Raw genomic sequence first — 25,740 nt, forward strand, 5'->3', positions numbered from 1 at the left:
AATATTACAATTTAAAATAGATATAAAATGTAATTTATTCTTGTGATCAAAGCTGAATTTTCAGCATTACTTCAGTCTTCAGTGTCACAAGATCCTTCAGAAATCATTCTAATAGTCTGATTTGCTGTTCAAGAAACATTTCTGATTATTATCGGTGTTGAAAAATGTTGTGCTACTTCATATTTTTGTGGAAACTGTGATGCATTTCTTTTTTCATGATTCACAGATAAATAGAGAGTTCAAAAGAACAGCATTTATTTCAAATAGAATTTTTTTTGCAACTTTATAAAAAAACACTTGTCACTTTTGATCAGTTCAATGCGCCCTTGATGAATAAAACTATTTATTTCTTAAAAATAAAAAATCTGAACAGTAGTGTTCAATAGAAAAGAGAGATAACTGTTCAGTACTTCTGTTTCTAAAAAATTAGCATTATGACTGGTTTTGTGAGCAAGGGTCTATTATCTTAAATATAATCACCATATTTAGAATGAAACCATCATATTTAAAAACATGCTCTTAATCATATCATATAAAAAAAATATAACTTGTTGTTGCTACTGTAAATCTATATTAGATTATTTTATGATCTCCTTCAATGCTTTCAGAATCTTTACATTTTTAAAATGATTTTGTTTCTGTATTTTTAAATATGTGTTATTTTAACATTTTAATAACAGTATATTTTATTGATCAAAATAAGCAGACAATAGTACAAACTTTGCTAAAGGGATTGTTTTGAATAAGTATTAACTTGGACATTATTAAAAAAAAAAATTAGCTATAGTATTTGTATCAATACTGTGCGCCTTTTACCCCGTGTGTAATCATATACATTTATACAATTTTTAAACAAAATAAACGACTTGTATGATTTATTTTCACACAAAATGTGTTGCTCCATAAATGATCAGTACAAACTCTATATATTTTTCTGCAGTCATACACTTTAGGCACAGTGAAAAGCACATTTTTTTCTTAGAGTGTGCATTTAGCCCTGTTGTACCCTCCTGACTGAACCTAGTTTTCCATGATACAAGCCTTTTAACTTGTTTCTGTAGTCTGTATCTTGTTATGGTAACATGCTCATGTCTGTGTTTCCCTCTTTCCAGGCGTGTAACGAGTTCACGACCCATGTGATGAACCTGCTGAGAGAGCAGTCTCGCACGCGGCCCATCTCGCCCAAAGAGATCGAGCGCATGGTCGGCATCATCCACCGCAAGTTCAGCTCCATCCAGATGCAGCTCAAGCAGAGCACCTGCGAGGCCGTCATGATCCTGCGATCCCGCTTCCTCGACGCCAGGTCCGTGCTTGTTGTATTTGTTTCATGCATTTGAGCATAAATCCACTCATAATCAAACATCCGCTTTTCAAGATACATGTGCAAATTTGGCTGATTCTTGACACGTTGATTCTGTGCTTACTCGATCTAATATTTGATGTTGTAGATTTAAGTAGCAAACGAGAATAGCTAAAATTCTTGAATATATCTTGAGACAAAGGTCTTCTTAATGATTTTCTGTTTTGTTTAAGATAATAAAGCATTTTTAAATAATGAAAGAATATGTAAAAGTATGGTATTTGGGGTAAAAAGCACATCATAATTAATAGAAGGCTGACTTCTCTATTTGTTGACATGACATTGTTAGATTCAGATGGTAGATATCATATATGTGACCCTGGACCACAAAACCAGTCTTAAGTAGCACGGGTATGTTTGTAGCAATAGCCAACAATACATTGTATGGGTCAAAATTATCAATTTTTATTTTATGCCAAAATCATCAGGATATTAAGTAAAGATCATGTCCTATGAAGATATTTAGTAAATTTCCTGACGTAAATATATCAAACTTAATTTCTGATTAGTAATATGCATTGCTAAGGACTTAATTTGGACAACTTTAAAGGCGATTTTCTCAGTGTGTGTATATATATATATATATAATATATATATATATATATATATATATATATATATATATATATATATATATATATAATTTTTTTTTTTTTTTTTTTTTTTTTTTTTTTAGATCAAGTAAGCACAGAATATCAACATGTCATCAGCCAAATTTGCACATGTATCTTGAAAAGCAGATGTTTTGGAAAGTGCTACGTCACATTTTTCTGCCATCTAGTGGTTTAGAGGAAAATAATATCAAAGGCGCTCGTTCAGTAATCATAAGGATAATAACATCACAGCCCGCCCACATTTACATTTCAACAATTGAATATTAAGTAACTTATTGTCATTAGCCAATCATAACAGAGCTCATTTACATACAGAAGCAACAACAGCCAATTAAATTCTAATAGTTAAAGCAGAACAAAGGTTTAAAAACAAAATCCTTCACTAATTTAAACATAATTATTATTAAAGGACAACTATCGCCAAAATGCAACCTGGGTTGTTTTTATTTTTTACTGTAAGTGAGACAAACATATATCTAAAAGCATAATTACGACAAACGAGCCGTTTTTGAGATTGACCGTGATTTCGTTTTGTGGTCAATGGCCAGTGAATGGGAATACTAGGGGCATAAATTTGAGCGCCTCAAAATCGATATTTTTACAACACTAAGAAGACTCGACACACCATGACACTTTGCTCGAAGTATCGCCTGGGTCTCTACACATGAACTCCAGCATTGAGAACATTGTTTGTGTACACAGAGTTTACTAAAAAGAAAGGTTTTGAACAACTCACTTTCACTGTTTGGGTTTCCGCTCGCGGCTGTCTTGCCAGTCAAGAGGTGTTGATCTCTGAGTCTGAATGCGAGGATGGATAGCTCCTAAAGCATATTTCCATATAAATGCACGGCTAATTCATTGTTTTGTCGCAAGTGAAAAACAATATTAACCTTCTAGTTGTAAAAAGAGCCTCATATAAGCCTAATATTTCCCCCTCGGAGTCCATTCATTCGCATTCTGAGATCGACACCTCTTGACTGGCAAGACGGCCGCGAGCGGAAACTTTCTTTTTGGTAAACTCTGTGTACACAAACAATGTTCTCAATGCTCGAGTTCATGTGTAGAGACCCAGGCAATACTTCGAGCAAAGTTTCATGGTGTGTCGAGTCTTCTTAGTGTTGTAAAAATATCGATTTTGATGCGCTCAGTTATGCCCCTAGTATTCCCATTCACCGGCCATTGTGAATCCTGAAAAAAGAAATGCATTATAGTTTCCAAAAAATATGAAGTATTATTTTTCAACACTGATAATAATCAGAAATGTTTCTTGAGTATCAAATCAGCAGATTAGAATGATTTCTGAAGGATCATGTGACACTGAAGACTGGAGTAATAATGCTGAAAATTCAGCTTTGAATATATCTTGAGACAAAGGTCTTCTTAATGATTTTCAGTTTAGTTTAAGATAATGAAAGCAACCGTTTTTAAATAACGAAAGAACATGTAAAAGTATGGTATTTGGGGTAAAAATCACTCCTGCTGTTGGAGCTAAAAGGCACAATATTAACATCATAATTAATAGAAGGCTGACTTCTCTATTTGTTGACATGACATTGTTAGATTCAGATAGTAAATATCATATATGTGTCCCTGGACCACAAAACCAGTCTTAAGTAGCACGGGTATGTTTGTAGCAATAGCCAACAATACATTGTATGGGTCAAAAAAAATGTTTTATGCCAAAATCATCAGGATATGAAGTAAAGATTGTGTCCTATGAAGATATTTAGTAAATTTCCTACCATAAATATATAATTTGTTCATTTGTTCACAACATATATAACATTTGTTTCATGCATTTGAGCGCAAATCCACTCGTGATCAAACTCCACGCTTGTGGATCACACTCAGCGCTAAGCCTGTAACTATCACATCCATGTAAACAAATGCTCCTGAGCTTTATTTGCACACGTGCGTTTTCCTATTTCCCTCCCCGAGGGAGTCAAGGCCCCGTATTTGGGCTTTAAGGCCGCATCCAAACCCACACACACTTTGCTATGTCGAGTCCATCCCTTTCTCAATGTAATCGCTTGTTCTCTTTGAAACGTGCCTGGGATTTGCATACATTTCTGTGTGGATAAATCACGCTGGAAGCCTGGAGTCGGAGGCATAACATTTAAATGAGCTTCATGTTTCCTCGCAGCACTCAGAATCCATTCTCCGTCTCTTTGGAGCATGCTCAGTTCCTCTGATTAATCCTCTCTCTGGCTGAGACCATGCTGTGCTCATTTGCATTAAGTGAAGAGGGGTTTTGGGGAGGAAATCGGCTCACCCTCTGTTCCGGCCCTTCAGTGCTGCATATGTAAAAGCCCCTGAGATGAGCTCCGATCGCACACTCTTAACCCACAGATGAGTGATGCCGAGAGGAGGTTGAATTCATTGGCACCCAAAGCTCAATTTACGCTCGTTTTAAAGCTCTTCCCTTTGGAGTATGTGTGGGGTCTGCTTTATTCTTCTTTTCTGAGCATGACGCGTCTGCCTGCTGGATTTGTCTTTGCATGTTTCCAGAAATTAGGCTGCGAAATATGGCCTTAGACTATTAAAAAATTTTTAAGGAGGTCAAACTAAATATTACATGTGCTGTTTTATTTCGTGTTGCCAATTTAGATTTCCAGTAAACTTGGAGACAATTAAATGAAATGATTTACAATTATATAATGCAATGAAATAAAATAATAAAGGAAATAATAAAATAAATTTAATTTAAAATAAATTACAAAAAAAATGTAATAAATTGAAAATTTGAAAATAAAATAATATAAAATGAATTGAAATAAACAGATAACAGTTAAAATAATATAATATAAAAAATTGTATAAAATAAATGAAAATGGTAAATTGAAATAAATAGATAACAGGGTTGCATGTTCAGTTTAAATCAGTGTGTTACTCAGTATACAGTAAAATTAAAGTAGACGTAAATTAAATGTAATTAAAAAATGAAACAAAATGAATTTGAAATAAAATAATGTAAAATTAAATTAAATCAAATTAATTAAATTGAAAAACATAGGTAACAGGGTTGCAAATTCAGTTTAAATCAAGCTATCACTCAGTTGTGGTTAGTTGTCAAATTATTAACTCAAATTATTCCTTGTTTCCCTTAAATTAAAGAACAAATATTTTTTGATCATTTTTCTTACAGTAACTTTGGTAACAGGGTTGAACAGTAGTTTTTTTAGATACTTTCCATGCTTCATGCTAGGTGTTATGATTTATCCAACATTTTCAGTTTTACTAGTTTATCTAACACTGAATAATTCTCAGTGCAATTAAATAAAATAGGTAATAGGGTTGCATATTCAGCTTAAATCAAGGGCTAGTTAGTTGTTTTATCATTATTGATCAACTTACTGCATATTTCCTGTAAATTAAAAAAAACATATTTGTTTTATTTTTACAGTAAATTTGGTAACAGGGTTGAATAGTAGCTTTTTAGACACTTTAGCTTCTACCTATTATTCATGCTAGGTTTTATGATTTATCCAGTATTTTCACTAGTTTTTCACTAATTGTATTAGTTTATTTAACATGAAATCACTCTCAGTGCAGTTAAATAAAATAAATAGTTAACAGGGTTGCATATTCAGCTGAAATCATTCTATTAGGGTTAGTGTTGTTTTATAATTTATTGATTAACTTATTGCATATTACCCATAAATTAAAGAACAAATAATTGTTTGATCATTTTCCTTGCAGTACCTTTGGTAACAGGGTTTAGCAGTAGCTTTTTAGGTACTTTTCATGGTAGCCTTTACCTGCTTTTAATCCTAAGTTTAATGATTTATCAATTTTTTTCCAATCTTACCAGCTCTAACATTGAATAATTCTCAAAGCAATTAAATGAAATAAACAGGTCACAGGGTTGCATATTTAGTTTACATTGATTTATCACCCAGTAGAGGGCTAGTTAGTTCCCAACTTTAGTAACAGAGTTGAATAGCAGCTTTTTTATATACTTTTCTTTTTCACTGTTTTTTTATGTTTTATTGAACTTTTTAAATTTGACTATTTAATCTAAGACTGAATAATTCTCACAACAACAAAAATACCAAACCAAAATATTTGATATGAAGCATGAAGTATATGCAACAAAACAAAACTGCACAGTTTCTAACTAGTTGACCAAATCTGATTTGTTTGTTTTCGTCTCTGTCTGCACAGGAGGAAAAGACGAAACTTCAACAAACAGGCCACAGAGATCCTGAATGAATATTTCTACTCCCATCTCAGTAACCCATATCCCAGCGAGGAGGCCAAAGAAGAGCTGGCCAAGAAGTGTTCGATCACAGTCTCGCAGGTACTCAATATTCAATATGGCATGTTCAGCATATTTATATACCGTGCATTTTCAAAAAATGCCCTAGAGTTACTTTTGCACGTTTTCCAAAAATGCCATCCAGGTAGGCAGCTCACTAGATATTAAGACACAGCTGTTGTTTGTTTCTACCTGTTTTGCATGTAAAATATATCAGTAATACTCACGTGAGTTCAGCCTCATGCAACTTGAAAACAAAATCATTTGCAGCACGGCACCACATGCCTCTTAGCATTTTTCATCTGCTGCGCTAAATGCATAATGCATTCTAAACTATTTAATAAATTTAGCTGAAATGATTGTATGATGCATTTAGGCCTGGTTTTGAGTCAGACTCGCGGCATGAGTGATGACTGCCGCGCCGTTTGTAATATAGAAACACCTTTAGCCTCTCGCGGGAACGGGAAGCTTAGCCGCAGGATTGATTAGCTTTTCATGGTAATGGTGTTTATCATTAGCGCAGAGCCTCATCCGCTGCTGTATTAGCCGTAATGGGCGTTAGTGTGTGTTGAGTGATTGCTGTCAGTGTATACTGTGATCATAGCTGCCAGCGTGGAAGTGATCATTTATTCTGGTGTTAATGTTAGCGTGTATGTGTGTGTCCATCATGGTTAGACCTCTGTCCTTGTGGCCATCACAAGTCCTGCCGACAACATCCTTCATTGTCGTGACGTCCACCGGCCACTGTTGCATTTTGCTTCAAGTGTTTGAATAAAATAAACTCAAAGTAGAAGTAAATGAAATGTAATTCAAATTAAATTAATTGAAATAAAAAACTAAATAATTTAAATTAAATCGAATAAATTGAATAACGGGGTTGCATATTCAGTTAAAATCAAGCTATCATGCAGTAGAGGGCAAATACTTGTTTGATCATTTTCTTGCTATAGCTTTGATTACATGCTTGAATAGTAGCTTTTTAGGTTTTACCTACCTTTCATGCTAAGTTTAATGAAATTTTACTAGTTCTTACATTGAATAATTCTCGATTAAATGAAATAAACCAGTAACAGGGTTGCATATTTAGTTTACATGGAATCATTATTTATTAACTATGTATTTCCCATAAATTATATATATATTTATTTCTATATATATTTCTTAACTTTGATCGACTTACTAAATATTTCCCATAAATTAAAGAAAAAATATTTGTTTGATAATTTTTCTTACAGAAACTTTGATAACTTGGTTGAATAGTAGCTTTTACCTACTTTTAATGCCAAGTTTAATGATTTATCAATTGTTTCCATTTTTACCAGTTCTAACATTGAATAATTCTCAAAGCAATCAAATGAAATAAACAGGTAACAGGGTTGCATATTTAGTTTACATTGAGGTATTACCCAGTAGAGGGCTAGTTAGGTGATATATCATTATTGATATATTTTCCAACTTTGGTAACAGGGTTGAATATGTTTTTACATACTTTTCTTTTTTTGCTGGGTTTTACTAAAACTTTTACCTACTTTTATGATTTATCAAATGTTTTCAGTTTTACTAGTTTATCTAACTCTGTATATCAGAATAAAATCTATTTGGAATCTGTTGTAGCAATAGTGCAACTTTTTAGCAAAGGATGCACATTAGGTGTGTCATTTGGACTTTTGCTATGCTTTATTGTCGTAGACAATAAAAATTGCTTTTTAATTCTGACATTGCTAGTAATTTCACAATTAATAGCATTTTTTGTACTGATTCACCATCATTAATTAACCGACATGCGTCTAACACGAAAAGTTGGGTTTTGAAGAAATTTCCTCCACTGAATAAAAAATTAAAAAGGTTTTTGCGACTTGTTACCTCACAATTCTGACTTTTTTTTCTCAGAATTGCGTGATACAAACTGTTGCGAGTTATAAAGTCAGAATTGTGAGATATAAACTTGCAATTCAGAGAAATGAAATCAGAATTGTGAGATATAAACTCGCTCTTTTTTTTCTCCTCAGAACTGGACTTTATAACTTACAATTGTGAGTTTGTATTACGCAATTCAGACTTTTTTACTCAGAATTGTGAGTTTATATCCCACAATTCTGACTTTATAACAGTTGTGCGTTTATAGCAATTGTGCATTTATATCTAATTTCTGAGGAAAAAAAATGCATCAGAATTGCCAGAAAAAAAGTCAGAATTGTGAGATAAAAAGTAGCAATTACCTTTTTTTATTTTTTATTCACTGACGGAAATGGACTTCCATAGTGTGCTGATTAATTTTATTTTTTATTATTATTTTTCATATTGTTTAACATGATCATGATTTTTCATTTTGGTTATTTAACTTTTTTACAAAAAATTAAAAATGAAAACAAAGTTTAAATATTGAGTCAAGAAGGAGGAAAGGTTAATAATTAAAAACTGAGAAATGAAGTCAGATTTGTGTGATATAAATTTGCACTTGTGAGTTATTAAGTTAGAATTTTGAGATATAGTCTTTTTTCTGACTTTATATTCAGCAATTCTGACTTTATGACAGTTGTGCGTTTATATCTCATTTCGGAGAGATATGTGAGAGTCGCAGTTACCCTTTTTTATTCAGTGGCGGAAATGAGCTTCTATAGTGTGCCGATTTATTTTATTTTTTTAATTACTATTTTTCATAATGTTTACTATGATCATGATTTTTCATTTTGGTTAACTTTGTTTTCATTTTTAATTTTTTTGTTAAAAAAATCATACTACTGTTCAAAAGTTTGGGGTCAATATGATTTTTTTTTTTTTTTTAGAAATTAATACTTTTATTCTGCAAGGATGCATTCAATTGATACAAAGCGACAGTAAAGATATTTAAAAAGTTACAAATAATATACATTTCAAATAAATGCTGTTTTTTTACTTTCTATTCAAGAATCTTGAAAAAAATGCATTGATTGATAATTGATCAAAATCAGAAATGTTTCTTAAGCAGCAAATCAGCAATAATTTCTGAAGCATCATGTGACACTGATAACTGGAGTAATTATGCTGAAAATTCAGCTTTGATCACAGGAATAAGTTACATTTTCACATATATTCATATAGAAAATATAATTTTTTTTAAATTGTAATAATATTTTCACAATATTGCTGTTTTTACTGTATTTTAATTTTGAAATAAAATACTAAAATGCAAACTGAACCCAAACTTTTGAAAACTATACTTGCACGTGATTGGTGCAAGATGTGATGTGCAAGGTCCACATCATGTGTTGCAACTAAGAATCTATTTATTTTGAATTGTCTATCATGATTTGTAAGCACGGGGTTCAAGAGGACACAGTGTTGGAAAACAGATGTCTTGACAATGTTTTTGTGGGCAGGTGTCCAACTGGTTCGGAAACAAACGGATCCGATATAAGAAGAACATCGGAAAATTCCAGGAAGAAGCCAACATGTACGCGGCCAGAACGGCTGTGAACGCGGCGAGTGTGTCGGCACATGGCAGCCAGGCCAACTCCCCCTCTACTCCAAACTCAGCAGGTGAGACCATATAAACTCTACACTGATTCCCATGATACCTGATGAGGGGCAGGACTTCATATAGCGCTGCAGCTGATCTGGGAAATATCTATAAGACTACCGTATGTGTCGCTGTAACACACTTGAGTCACTGAAAAACTTTCACTTAAATCAGGACGAGTCCTGTCTCATTAGTTGTCTTTGTGTAAGGGTCAAAGAATTACAAAAGTGATTTTATGTTAATAGAAAGGACATTAAATGTAAGTAAATTGTCTACTTTTAAGGTTTCAAATAAGTTTTTGTAGAATTAAATATCAAAATTTGGTTGAAATATTGTTACGTTGTTATTCAGTGTAACAATATTTATGTCTAAATTCAAGCAACATTGTACATATTAAAATATATAAAAGAATAAGGGAGCATATAACATTTTATTGTGTTTTAAATGAGTAAAAAATTCTTAAAACCTAGGATAGTGGCAAATTTAAAAAAATTTGAATTACAACTCATTAGTATTTGGGGTGAAAGTAATTTGTCTTTTAATATGTCATACATTTTTTTTTTTTCTTTTTTTAACTAAACTGTTACGCTGAATGACGTTTAGTGGGTGTCTTCTGTAAATTGGGGCAAAATGTATGATATTTATTTTTTGCTCAGAAAAGCAACAAAAAAATGCAGTTAAATTAAATGGAAAACTTTTTTATATTTTTTGGGAAAAACAACAATTTAAAGCAGTATTACACTTGTTTTTATGCTTAAACCCTTTTTCATCTTCGACCCGTAACTCTGGGAAACACCTCTTTGTGCTCTTATAAAGCCATGAGAACATATATTTCTGAACAAGTGAAAACAAGACTGGTATGCTATACTGATGGATGTTGATCCTTCAGCTGACAAAATATGAAAAACACTAGAGTTCAAATCTATGGGGTCACTAAGATTATTTTTTTTTTTACATTTTTTGAAAAAACCTTCTGCTTATCAAGGTTGCACTACTTTGATCAAAAATACAATAAAAACTGTGAAATTCTGGAATATTATTAATATTTAAAATAGCTGTTTTCTATGTGAAAATATTGTCAAATGTAATTTATTTCTGTGATCAAAGCTGAATTTTCAGCATCATTACTCCAGTCTTCAGTGTCACGTGATCCTTCAGAAATCATTCTAGTATGCTGATTTGCTGCTCAAGAAATGTTTCAGATGTTGAATGTTGAAAACAGTTGTGCTGCCCAATATCTTTGTAGAAACTGTGATACATTTTATTTTTCAGAATTCTTAGATGGATAGGACGTTCAAAAGAACAGCATTTATTGAAAACAGAAATCTTTTGTAACATTACAAATGCCTTTATTGTCACTTTTGATCAATTTAATATGCTAAATAAAAATATTAATAAAAACATTTAATCTTACTGACCCCAAACTTTTGAAAAGTAGTGTAAATTTGTAATAAGTTGACAAAAATTGATTATTAAAGTTAGACATATTTTGGATTCATATTTCCATTTAGTTGCAAAAAGAAATTCCGTTATTATTCTATATTTGAACCAAAAATACTCATATCTGTTGCATCAGCTTTCTCTTGCTTTTTGCTGAATCTCTCCTGCTTAGCATCGACACTTGATCTTTGTCTTCTTTATGGGCTGCTGGATCTTATGCTCTGGAAAGCTTTATCTAACTGTAACTCTGCATTTCTGCTCTCTTGAATTCTTCGAACTCATTCCTCTGGCTTGTTCTGTCTCTCTCTGTCATGTTTGTGCACCTCTCAGGTTCTGCTGGCTCTTTTAACATGTCAAACTCTGGCGATTTGTTTATGAGTGTTCAGTCTCTGAACGGGGACTCGTACCAGGGCTCTCAGGTGGGAGCCAATGTGCAGTCACAGGTATAGTGCCAATAAATCACTACAGAAACCTCACAGCACCAGCACACACTGCAGTTTATGTCGTGGCAGTATGGCAACATGATAAACATTTCTTGTGTGTGTGTGTGTGTGTGTGTGTGTGTGTGTGTGTGTGTGTGTGTGTGTTTAAAGCATTACTCTACTTCCAAAATAAACAAAATCCTGATAATTAACTCACCCCCATATCATCCAAGATTTGTATGTCTTTCTTTCTCGCAAAGAAATCAATTTTTTTGGGGTATACTTCACAGGATTTTTCTCCATATAGTGGACTTAAAAGATTAAAAATGCAATTTAAATGCAACTTCAAATGGCTTCTAAACGATCACAGCTGAGGAATAAGGGTCTTATCTACTGAAACGATCTGTCATTTTCTAAAAAAAAATTTGATAATAATAAATTGTACAATTTATATACTTTTTTTACTCTCAAATGCTCATCTTGTCTAGCTCTGCGATGCACACGTGTACAGTGTACTCCTGTTTAATACAGTTGGGGTATGTAAAAAAAAGTCCCATCTCATTTTCTCCTCCAACTCCAAAATCATCCTACATCACTGCAGAAGTACCAACCCAGTGTTTACAAGGTGAACGTGCAAAAAAGGTCAAACAACCTTTACAAAATAAGGTAAAACGGCAATGTAGGACGTTTTTGAAGTTGGAGGACAAAATGAGATGGGTTTTTCAGCATACCCTATCTGTCTTGAACAGAGTGCACAGCGTAGTACGCATGCAGAGTTAGACAAGATGAGCCTTTGAGGTTAAAAAGCGTATCCTCCTGAGACCCAGAAATTTTTTTTTTTAGTATTTTTACATGCCATTACATTGTTTAGATTATTAGGGGAAAAAATGTTTTGAAAAATACAATTTCAATCTATGTCCTTTGTCGAGGACACTAGGTGTTTTTCTAAAAAATAAAATGGCATGAATAGACATCAAAAAGGCAAAACAATTGGATTTTTTTTAAATCACCAATCAATTTTTAGGTTTCGGTGTTTTTATATACTTTGTTTCACGAGTTCGCCCTTACATCTAATCTGCTTGAGCGAGTAATAAGCATATTTTGGCGTGCTGTCCTGGGGAAGGGTTCCGGGCCGGAATACAGGCCGGACCCAGAGACCCAAAGTGGGGAGTAGGGGTGGAGGAGGGATGCCAAGAAACTGTCGCTGGATGGAGGTAAGACGGCTGGCAATATATAGATGATGTGCTAATTGAATGATTGGTTAAACGAGTTGCACCTGTGCCGAATGGATTGATTATCTGATCGTGCTCCTCCCGAACCTTGTTAATAAAACATCATTTAAGGATGATTCTTAACTATGTTATAAAACATGTAACAAAAATCATTTGATATACCATTTTGTTTCATGCAGTATGTGTGTAAAAATTTCAATAAACTGGTTTTCCTATTAAACACAGTGTATCTATACACTATCTAATTTGCATATTAATGTGTTGCTGTTGGGACTGGATGTTGAAAAAAAGAATGGTTATAATGGGAGTAATAATTGGCCAGATTTACATAATAATATCTAATATTTCATAAGGATATTGATATATGATGTATTTTCCTATTCAGTTTTTATGTCTCCCAAAATGCATAATAAAAATAATTTTAATTCTGGTGTCCACTACAGTGGACATGTATGAAATGATGTCCTGTTTCATAACAGGGAGTCATATTTGGATTTGAAAACCCATAACATTTTCCTGAGATGATGCTTTATGATAAACAGTTTGAAAATGATTCAGATTTAAATGACAATTACAAAATATTATGATATTTCCATAAAGATGTACAGTTTTTCACTAAATACATTTTAGCCATCTTTAAAGACCAAAGAGAGGGTGTGGTCATGTGGTCACACCCAGGCTTAAAACTGTGACATGTGAGTTCTCATAGAAATTCACTCAAATATAATGTCCATTATGTCTACTACAGAGGCAAAAAGTACATAGCTGGTTCTCAGAAGAATATTTTTGTTTTGTTTTGTTTAATAACAGACCCTTATTCCTCAGCCGGGATCATTTAGAGCCCTTTAAAGCTTCGTTTAAAATGCATTTTTAACTTTTAATCTGTTGAGCACCATTGAAGTCCGCTAAATGGAGAGAAATCCTGAAATATTTTCCTTAAAAAAACATTTTTTTGTTGGCGCCTGAACAAAGAAAGATATGAATATCTTGGATGACATGGAAGTGAGTAAATTATCAAAAAAAAAATGTATTCTGAAAGTGGAGTAATCCTTTAAGTAAAATTTTGATGTAGGAAAAGAAAAGCTCTTTAAGATACTCTTCATTATTTCTGTTTCTAAAGCTTGTGAACTGTCTCTCTGTCTACTGCCTATATAGGAAACTGACTGAATTTGAACCTGATTGGAAACACTCTACATAGAGAGTAGTGGTCAGCCGATATATCGGCCGATATTTGGGATTTTTTAATTACTGGCATAGACCAAAAGGTTTGTCTGTTTGGGCAAAATGTCAGAAGCAGGGCTTTTATTTTGATAGTGCAGATGACAGTTTTCAGGCAAATAAATGTTTATTTTACAGATGTCAAGTACAACATATATAAATGTATAAAAATGTAAAATAAATATACATTTTATTTCAGCAGTTGTTATGCATGTGCATTTACTATTTTTACATTAAATGGTGTGATATCACGCATATCGGCTTTATATCACCCTGCTTTCTAAAGATATCGGCATTGGCCATTAAAAAAAAATCCATATTGGTCAAATACTAATAGACAGCAACTCAAATAATGACATTAGTCAGGGCTCGAAATTGCGACCATTTTGGTCTCATATGCTCCCAAAAATTAATCTGGGTGACCTTAAATTATATTTGGAAGCATTTGTGCCAGTGCGAGAAATTGTTGTGGTGCGACTTTGTTTCAAAACGTTCGCTAGCCTAACTACTGCACAGACTGCTGTGAGCTGATACAGTTACATAACCATTTAAACTTCATCTTTGCATTATTACCTTAAATGCAGATTTGAGATATTAGCCGTCAATCACTCCCTGTCACTTACACTGCGCTCCGCTGAACTAGGAAGCAGCCGTTTTCTCTCTCTCTCTCTCTCTCAACCAACCCCTGTTCCAGGAGTGTGTGATATGACAATTTTTTAATTGTGGACAATTAAAAGGTCTCCACAATGTGCTTTTGAAGAAATATACTGAATTTCGTGCTACAGCGCACATTCTGTCAGAATTCTGTCAGCCTCCGTCTCAATATACTGTCCAACGCGGCATACATCCACATCCTCAGAGGCAGAGTTCCACTCACGCAGGGGCGTAATTTCCACTTGGGACACACTTTTCAAAATCCCGTTTGTGTCCACCCACTTTCAAATGGTTTTGTTAATCTCTTGTATTGCAGAAATGCACGCTCAGCGCCGCCGAGAGTTTCGAGCGATCGTTAAAACGAAACCAAATGTAAATTGCGCATTGAGAATTCCCGGTGGCCTGGCAGCCAATTTGGCCCGCTGCCCTCCATTACTAAAAATAAATTGGGTGCTCCTACATTTTTTTTTGGTGCTCCTAATTTTTTGAAGTTGGGAGCACCAGTGCAACCTAGTAAAAAAGTTAATTTCGAGCCCTTTTAGTAGAGTTGCTAATGACAAAATTAAGCATAAACATACACAATACATATAGAAATTGTGATTTTAAATGAAAAAAAATCTACAATTTTCGGTAACACTTTATTTTACGGTCTCTTAACTAGTTGCTTATTAGCATGCATATTACTAGAATATTAGCCATTTATTAGTACTAATTAAGCACATATTAATGCCTTATTCTACATCCCTAATCCTACCCAATACCCAAACCTAACAACTACCTTACTAACTAACTAATGAGCAGCAAATTATGAATTTATTGAAGTGTTCCCTATTCTAAAGTGTTACCAAATTTTCTTTGAAAACTTTTTAGTACTGAAGTATACACTACTGTTCAAAAGTGTGAGGTCAGTGAGTTTTTATTTCATAAAGAAATGAATACTTTTATTCAATGTGGATGCATTTAACTGATCAGAAATGACAGTTAAGTCATTTATAATCTTACAAAAGATGTCTATATCAAATAAATGTGGTTCTTTTGAGCTTTCTATTCATCAAAGAATCCTGAAAAATAAAACGTATAACCGTTTCCACAAAATATATGAAGCAGCACAACTGTTTTCAACATTGAAAATAATCAGAAATGTGTTTTGAGCAGCAAATCAGCATATTAGAATGATTTCTGAAGGATCATGTGATGCTGAAGACTGGAGTAACGATGCTGAAAATTCAGCTTTGCATCACAGGAATAAATGACATTTTATAGTTTTTACTGTATTTTTGATCAAATAAACCTTTGAACAGTAGTGTATGTGTGTTTTTAATCTTAATTATTAATGCTACAGATCTTGATGTTTCTTATAAGGCGGCATAATGAGAATGCTGTCTAGGTAGGCAGCTCACTAAAGCTTTGGAACAGAGCCACAGAGACTGGCTTTGTCATGTGTTTTATTGTTCGCGTGTCATCGTGTGTTTGTACATCTGTCTTGATTGTTGTTTGCTTTCTTTGACCTTGCTTTCTTCTTTGTGTCGTCTGACTTTGCTTTGTTTGCGACCTTGCTTTCGCATCTCGCTCTGACCTTGCCGTGTTGTTTTGCGGTGTTTTTCAGGTGGATACCCTTCGCCATGTTATCAGCCAGACAGGAGGATACAGTGACGGCCTCGCAGCAAACCAGATGTACAGTCCGCAGGGCATCAATGTAAGGCGAGAAAAAAACACTTCTTTCTATTTTTTCCCCCCTTCCTCCTGTTTTGCCCTCTACCAATTATTTCGAAGCCATAGGGCTCAGAATGCCACTTAGTGCGACTTGTCTGGGAATCGTGGTCACTTAGTTGATTGTCTGTGTGTCGCGAGCGCCACGGGCGGCGCGCTGCCCAGCGAGACGTGGACACGAGAGCGGCCCCGCGTCTGTCTGAGCCCATCACATCCAATCAGATCGGCCCGGCACCTGCAGCCACGCACCCGCTGACGGGAACAGGTGACACCGGCTGCAAATGTATGGCCCCTCGCCGTGCCCCAAAGTCACCTGACCCTGATTATCCCCCCAAGGGCGGCGCGGAAAAACACTCGCGCTAAAAATAAAGCCGCGCGCCCATGGTAAAACACTCGTAGGAGGACATCCTGTGTGTTTTCGCTCGCGTTCGGGGAGGGAGGGGCGCTGCTGGCAACTTGGCGCGCCGAGAAAATTCACAGCGACAAGCCGTGTGGTAAAGGGGAAAATCAATACGACAGACACACGGGGAGCGGAGTGTGGACTTGGGACAGCAATCCAAGCACATTGCTCAGATCAGGTTCCTGCCGAGCTAATGGCCTTGACAGCGAGCCGAGAAGAGAACGAGAGAGAGAAAGGGAGAGGGGGAGGCCGGTCAGCGGCTCTGTCCCGCTTCCGTTGTGCCGCGCTCCGCCGGCCGTATGTTAATGAGATCAAACACGTTCGCGGGAAAAGCACGGATGTATGCAAATCCCTTCTTGGTTTTTCTGGAGAATCATGAGCTTGACTTTGACACACAAACAGAACGGCGCTCGATTCCTATCAAGTGCTTTTTTAAATGCGTTTAATACAAATGTTGCAGGGTACCGAGCATTTATTTTGAATAAATCGTAATATATGTTTCTAATCACAAACTACATAATATACACAGTGTTCATGTTCAAGTTTAAAAATATATAACTCTATATATTTTTTTAAATGAATGCTTTTATTCAGTAAGCATGCATTAAATTGCGTGCATTAAGGCGAGACACTTCAGGTGAATAGGGAAGAGGGTGTTTTTGCTTGCAGTGTCTCCCCTTAAATTGATCAAAAGATTATTTTTAATGTTACAAAAGATTTTTTTATTTCAAATTACTGCTGTTTTTTTGCATTTCTATGTATTGAAGGATCCTGAAAAATGTCACAGTTTGCACAAAAATACTTAGCTGGATCTTCTTCTTATATATAATTCTGTTTTTTTTATTAATGCTTTTATTCAGCAAGCATGCATTAAATTGCGTGCATTAAGGTGAGACACTGCAGGTGAATATGGTAAATAAATTAACTAATAGTTATCACCTTACTTACTCAGTTGATCGATTATATTTTTTGTATTACAAGTTTTCTAGAATGTTAGTTTTAATATGCAAATGAGGCATTATTTAATGAAATTATTTAATGCGCTTATTTGCATACTTTTGTAGTAAAAAAAATGTAAACACTGGATGAAGTAAGTTTAAAAATTCTTGTTTAATTTTTTTTTTTTTACATATTAGAGTCAAATGTTTTTACAGAGGGGATTTTGAGTACTCATTTTGCCACTACATAATTCAGAAAACAAGCCTAAAACTGCCTTTAAAAAATATGTATTGTAATTGAAGACTAGTGGAAAGAAAACTAGTCTGAAAAAACACTTTATGAAATACTAAAAAGCCCCAAATCTCAAACTTGATAGGATCATGAAAAAACTGTTTTTGCCTGCAGTGTCTCCCATCAAAAAAAAATGATAATATTAATTTTTTAATATTATTTTTACATTTTTATTTATTTAAAGGATCCTGAAAAAAGAAATGTCACAGTTTGCACAAAAATACTAAGCTTAACATTCATAATAATCAGAAATGTTTCTTGAGCAGCAAATCAGCATATTAGAATGATTTCTGAAGGATCGTGTGACACTGAAGACTGGAGTAATGATGCTGAAAATCAGGATTTGATAACAGAAATAAATTACATTTTAACATGTATTCACATAGAAAACTGTTCTTTTTAATTGTAAGAGTATTTCAGAATTTTGCTGTATTTTTGATCAAATAAATGAAGCTTTGGAAAGACATGCAAAAACATAAAAAAAATCTTACCAAACCCCAAACTTTTTAATAATATATATAATATAATATAATAATAATATCAAATATAATATTGTGACATTAAAATTATTTACATAGTTGATGCAGATTTCTTTTTTGTTCAAATCTAAAATATTTGTTATTGGTTATACTTGTAGACATTTATTACAAATGAGGTACTGTGTGAGTGCAGTCTCTATACAACTATTTAATAGCATTTTATCCACATTAGTCCTTACCCAATGATAATAATTGCTCAGAAGGTGTGTGATTCCTTAGTATTATTCATAGTTTTGTTGTAAATTATTGCACAGGGGTGCATATATCAGTTAATTTATGACTTTGAATGTGGCTCATCCCTTCAGAGATGAAATATTTAGTGTTATAATTCATGTACAGCTGTCCTGAAAGTATTTGGACGCTTCAGTGACACTTATTAATGTCTGAATGTCATTGCATTAGATCAGTTCACCTCGCAAATGTTTTCCACAACCGCAAAGCGGCACAGTTCATTTTGCTTGAGCTGCACCATGTGTCTGTCTTTACGATTAATGACACTTGCGTTGATATTTTATTATCTAATGCAATGACATTCAAGCATTTTTAATTGTGACTGAAGTGTTCGGAAACTTTGGAGGTTGCCGTACGTTAAATTGAGTTTATTAAAATGTCTCAGACAGCATTAGTAGCACACAAATTGCAGAGATGACATTTGATCTGTTGATGGTTTTTCAGCATGCATTCAATGGCAGCATTTAAGACATCTTCCTTCTGTTCTTTTATTGGGTTTGATTGAAGAACAGACCAGCGTTTCCAGCCTTTTCAAATGCCGTGAAATGCAGTGTTAACGTCTGAAGCGCAGCTATCACTGCTGTCTGTGAGATTAGTGATGGATTCTGCTGCGTCTCTGTGTTTTGATTCTGTTGTGTCCTTCGCTGATTCTTGTTTTATTCTCAAGTCTTGATTTTTTTTTCTCAGTGCCTCTCAGTATTTTTGTGTGTGTCAGTATAAATGACAAGCATCACAAAGTGAGCTCATACAACACACATTCCTGTTTTCTGAGGATGTAATCATTTCAGACTGACAAAACCTGCGCTGTCAACTAAATTACTGATATTATTAGGGCTTTTTGACTTTGTAAACACTAACAAAGAAATAATTCACATCTAAGTCAAATTTGTTTGACCGAAACACACTACAACACACTAAAACCAATAATATTGCATTTTAATGTTGCGTTACCTTTAAAAAATATATATTCAAATGCAACAAAAAATTGCAATATTATTACAATTTAAACAACTGTTTTCAGTGTGAAAATATATTTTAAAATGTAATTTATTCCTGTGATCAAAGCTGAATTTTCAGCATTATTACTCCGGTCTTCAGTGTCACATGATCCTTTTAATATGCTGTCCTTTCTGAATAACGTAACAATTTGTAAAAAACAAAATAAAAATACATTTTATTTAAATAAAGAAATAATTGTTATATTTATTAAAATAGTTAGGCAAGGAATAAACAAAATTTTATATATTATTATTATTATCATATATATAAAACTAAAACCATATATATATATATATATATATATATATATATATATATATATATATATATATATATATATGGTTTTAGTTTTAGTTAACTAATAATTAAAAACTAGAATTCAATTTATCATTTTATAAAAATGACATTTGTGACCTTGGACAAATGAATTTTTGAATTTTTTTTCTTCTATGCCAAAAATCATTAGGATATGAAGTATAGATCATGATCCATAAAGATATTTTTTAAGTTTCCTACCATAAATATATCAAAACTTAATTCTTGATTAGTAATATGCATTTCTGTGTATTTACAACTTTAAATAAAAGCTTACAGAAACTACATTTTTGGGAGTATCAAACTCAAATTTGAATCAAAGACATTCAAATATATCGCGAGTCACATATATTTTACTCTGTTGCTATGTTACGTGAGTTATTAGAACTGCAGAGTAACAAAGTGTCAATTGTCTAGTTTCAATCAATACCAGATTCTTTCCTTCTTCAGAAAATGCTCAAAAATGGGGGGCGCAGGTTAAGAGGTTAAAGGCAGTTGTCTCAATATTTGGATTTTATTTTTTATTTTAAAACATGGATCCTGACTGGTTTTTGTGGTCCGGGACACATTCCTGCACACTGAGATTTGAATTTGACAATGAGCTATTGATTTAAAGGCCATTTTTCTCTGATATCGTAATGCAATCAATGCTTTTTCTGACCTAAAATGCATGTGACCGTGTCTGTGCTTTCTCCGGCAGGCGAACGGTGGCTGGCAGGACCCGACCACCCCGTCCTCCGTCACCTCCCCCACAGAAGGACCCGGAAGCGTTCACTCCGACACCTCCAACTGATCATCACACACAACGGACTGTCTCCATCCCCGCAGCACACGCTCCTCTCGCCAGTGTGAACACAAGAGCGCATCATCAAACGTCTTCATGCTACCTCTCCCACCAAACCACAAGAGAACAGGACGTTTAGACTAGACACACGACTCTGATACTGTAGTTCATCCACACAGCAAACGTCACGTTATGTTTGAAACATTTTTGCAATTTTACCATAGTGCCAAAGTACTTTTATACATCACTTTAGGAACTCATTGTACATCGTAATAGACTTGTCATGCTTGAAAGAGCAGTTTGCACTGCGTCTGAGCTGATTTCTGTTCGCCTAATAACCTTTGCTTGGAAAATATTTGGGAAAGTCAGCATTTCCCTGCTTCGATGAGAAATAAACGCAATGCAGTTTAGATATAAATATCAAAGGTTATTAGCACAACAGTACGTTATTTCGCATTTCAAATAAGATTCGCGTTTATTGATGCAATCTAGATGAATTTCATGTAGAGACACAAAACACAAATCCCTTTATATACCATCATCATCATCATCTTCATCGCTGAAGGATCTTCATCAGCGCACATGAGAATGCAATAAAAGGCAATCAGAAGTGAACCGATCCCAAATGTGAAACGGCTTTCTTTTACGTCACAGCCTTTTCCACGGGCGCAATGATACCAAAAACCACAGGCGTGCCCGTTCTTACGTTCACATCACATCCCTCACCTTGCAAACCGCGTCAAATCCGGGAATGCGTTTCTCACGCGCTATACCTGAAACCAAAAATCCAGCGGTGTTTCTCGAGAAGAAAGGAAAAGCTCACGATGGCACACAAATGCAGAAATCGTTTGGATATATTTTTTTGATGCCCTCCTGTTGTGAATAGCCGATTCTCATTCTGATTTCACCTCTTTGATTTCTCGCAAGCATAATGTGAATGCGCGCTAGCTTCTATACGTAGATGTGCACCTTTACTCTTCCTTTGCTCTTTTTATAACAATCGCATCCATGTGGAAATTGAGAAACGAGCGCAGGGTTTCTGCTCCTGAAAACAGCAGGGCCGCAGATAAACCCTCGATAGTGTCCAGTCATAGTCTTTTTCTTTGGGTTGCCCATCTCATCATTCGTATCACTGCCTGCCCAGCAGCACCGTATTCAGAAAAGCCTCATGTAATGATGCTTTTAGTTTTTGCATATAAAAGCGGTTTGTAAAACATCAAATGTTTACTTTGTTGCATGTGTTTTGTTCTTTAAAACTCCTGCAGTGTTTTTGAATGTTTCTTCTTTTTTATATCAAGGCGCAGAGACGTTCTCTTGTCAAGTTTTAACTTTTAAGATCTCTGCATATGTATAAAAGGAATACAATGGAACAGCAAACTATTGTCTTTTTGATTCCAACTCGTTTTTGTGAAGAAAAACTAACAAGGTGTAGGTTTTTTGGTCTCTTAATTTGTACTGGTAATGCATATTCCAAATAAATAGTTTCTTTTGTTGCAATATGCTTCTCTCTGGTGTTTGGTTTCTTTTGGGCATTCCTGTTCAGTTAGTCAAAGTCTTATGTTAGTATGAACAAGATATTATTTTAGTTTTACTAATATGTTTACATTTCTGATTTCCTTTTTATTTTAAAGTTTTAGTATTTTTTGGTGTTTACTTAATTTTATTGATTGATTTATTATTTATCTGTATACTTTTTCGGTAACACTTTACAATAAGGTTCATTAGTTAAACATTAGTTAATGTATTTACTAATCTTTATTAACGTTAGTTAACGGAAATACAGTTGTTCATTGTTTGTTCATGTTAGTTCACACTGCATTAAATAATGTTAACAAAATTTTAATAATGTATTAGTAAATGTTGAAATTAACATTAACAAAGATTAATAAATGCTGTATAAGTGCAATTCATTATTAGTTCATGTTAACTAATATGGTTAACTAATGAACCTTATTGTAAAGTGTTACCACTTTTTCTTCATTTTTATTTATTTTAGGTTGTTGTTTTATTCCAACATATAACATATGTGTCCCTGGACCACAAAAAGAACAATATTTGGCTGAGATACAACTAGAAAATCGCCAAGTTGTCCTTAGCAATGCATATTGCTAAACCAAAAATAAGTTAAATATATTTATGGTAGGAAATCTACAAAATATCTTCATGGAACATGATTTTTACTTAATATCCTAATGAATTTTGCCATAAAAGACAAATTGATCATTTTGACCCATACAATGTATTGTTGCTACAAATAAACCAGTGCTTCTTACAACTGGTTTTGTGGTCCAGGGTCACATATTTTAGTGTATTTCAGTCATTTTATTTCAAGTACATGCTTAAAAGCTTCCAAAAGGGTGTTTTTGCAGGTGAGACACTGCAGCTGAATAGGGGAGAAAAAATGAACTAATTGTTATCACCTTACTTACTCAGCTGATCGATTACATTGATAACAAATGCAAACATTTTTTGTATTACAAGTTTTTTTAAAATGTTAGGCTTAAATATGCAAAGGAGGCATTATTTCATGAAATATGCGCTAATTTGCATACATTTCTAGTACAAAAATCTAAACACTGAATGAAGTCACTTTCAAAATTCTTGTTGAATTTTTAGAGTCAAATGTTTTAGAGAGGGGATTTTGGGCTTCTCTTTTTGTCACTCTATAATTTAGAACAAAAACTTAGAAAAGACAGAATTTTTTTTTTTTTAAGTTTTGGAGAAAAAAAATGTGTAAAACCAAGCAAATTATATATGAACAAATCCCTCTGTAAAAACCTTCAGGATATAGACAGGAATAAAAATGTAAAGTTTGGTGTGTGTAAGTGCTATTGAAGTGGAGATTTATGACTCAGTCTAGAAGAAAAAAGTCATTTTGAGAAAACGGCCTTTAAAAATATGTATTGTAATTGAAATCCATTGACACAAAGTGCTATAAAAGAAACACTTAACGGTGACTTTTGGGTGTTTTCTTTCCACTAGTCTGAAGAAACGCTTTATGAAACACCAAAAAGCCCAAAAGCTCAAACTTGACTGGTGCATGAAGAAGTGTTTTTGCCTGTAGTGTCTCCTCTTAAAAGAAACATTTAAAAAATCTAAAAGACCCTTTCTTCTTTTGAAAGGTTCCATGGATGTACAAGGTTCCTCATAGAACCATTAATGCCAATAAAGAACCTTTATTTTTAAGTGTACATATTTTTTCACGGTTTTAGTTTTAGCTATAATAAAATGTAAAATAGCATTAATATTTTAGATCACTTGGTTATTTTGAATTAAGAGTTTATGTGTCATGTCATTCTTCTATTGTTAGAGTTAGACATAATCTATGAGATATTTACAATAATGACTTATAATAATACCAATCTACCCACTGATCTATCCCTGTAACAAACTCTGTAATGAAAAGAAAAGAGAAATGATGTTCATCTCTTTCTCTCAGAGCAAACTGGATCATTTTGTGCTGATACACACAGCATTTTTTCTTTCTCAGAGGTTGCAAATGTGACCAACATATTTTTAGTCTGTGGTCTAAGTTCAAGCAGATGTCAACTGAAAGAAATCACAATGTGTCAGACTTTGAGATGCAGCTGAGAAAGCTCTACATTTTGATCTGGCTTTCACACACTGAAGATTATTTTAAAAACCTGCAGAAAACGTGAAAATAAGGCTGTAACAGAATAACGAACTAAGAATAAATGTAACCCTTTGTCATTTTTAAATGTTTTCATTTTTTCATTGATATTTGCATGTCAAATGCGTCACCATTGCACTGCATTAAAAATCAACTTTTGCCTATATTTTGATCTTATTAAACTGAAAAAATCCTGTTTCAAATAAGTAGTTTTATCTTAAAATGCTTTTTCTGTGAACTTGTTCATGCACATTTTGCTCTAGATTGTAAACACTTGTTTAGGATTGGGTCTCATATTTTAGTGTAATTCAGTCATTTTACTTCAAGTATAGAATTATTTTCATGGTTTTAGTTCTAGTTAACTATAATATCCAATTGCCTGCTTTAAATTACCGTTTTGAAGAATATTTAAAAAATCTAAATAATCTTTTTGACTATAAAGAGCCTTTTCTGCATTTGAAAGTTTCCATGGATGTTCCAAGGTTCTTCATAGAAGTATTGATGCCAGTAAAGAACCTTTATTTTTAAGTGTACAAATTTTTTCCATGGTTTTAGTTAACTATAATAACACATGGCCTGCTTTACTTTACTCTCTCTCTCTCTCTCTCTCTCTCTCTCTCTCTCTATATATATATATATATATATATATATATATAAAACAAACACAAATCACAAATTGTGGAGTCAACTTAAAATAATTTGTTACCCTGCTGCTTTAAAATTAAGTTTAGTCAACTCAAATAAGTTTATTCAAATTGAAATGTTAAGTTGTATTAAGTCACAACTTAGATATTTGTGTTGACTAAACAAAAAATTTGTTAGTTTAACTTAACAGCTGTTTTGTTACCCGGCTGCCTTAAAATTGTAAGTTGAATCAACTCAAATATCTTTAAGTTGTCACTTAGTAAAACATAACATTTCAAGTTGACTGAACTTAAAATTTCAAGGCAGCTAGGTAACAAATCATTTTAAGTTGACTAAACAAATAGTTTTTTTTACAGTGTAACAGTTTATGTATTACGTCATTCTTCTGTTGATTAAATTGGAAATATTCTATGAAAAATTTCCAGTGATAACTTATAATAATACCAATCCAGCCACATCTATCACGTTAGTGTACTTCAGTCATTTTGCTTCAAGTATAGAATTTTTTTCATGGTTTTAGTTTTAGTTAACTATAATAACCTATTACCTGCTTTATTTG

The 25,740-nt window shown here is 33.5% G+C and overlaps 1 protein-coding gene across 1 annotated transcript in view; it reads left to right on the forward strand.

Moving 5' to 3' along the window:
- pbx1b (pre-B-cell leukemia homeobox 1b) overlaps positions 1-22,402 on the forward strand; it is a 180,026-nt gene extending 157,624 nt beyond the window's left edge. The window contains exons 3-8 of the mRNA XM_073851767.1: positions 1,113-1,303; positions 6,139-6,274; positions 9,592-9,751; positions 11,502-11,614; positions 16,304-16,393; positions 20,822-22,402. Of these exons, the coding sequence (XP_073707868.1) occupies positions 1,113-1,303; positions 6,139-6,274; positions 9,592-9,751; positions 11,502-11,614; positions 16,304-16,393; positions 20,822-20,914 (783 nt within the window). The 3' untranslated portion in view covers positions 20,915-22,402. The remainder of the gene's footprint in view (positions 1-1,112; positions 1,304-6,138; positions 6,275-9,591; positions 9,752-11,501; positions 11,615-16,303; positions 16,394-20,821) is intronic.
- Positions 22,403-25,740: the final 3,338 nt, after the last annotated feature.

Source organism: Garra rufa, chromosome 12 (assembly GCF_049309525.1).
Source record: "Garra rufa chromosome 12, GarRuf1.0, whole genome shotgun sequence".
Lineage (NCBI taxonomy): Eukaryota > Metazoa > Chordata > Actinopteri > Cypriniformes > Cyprinidae > Garra > Garra rufa.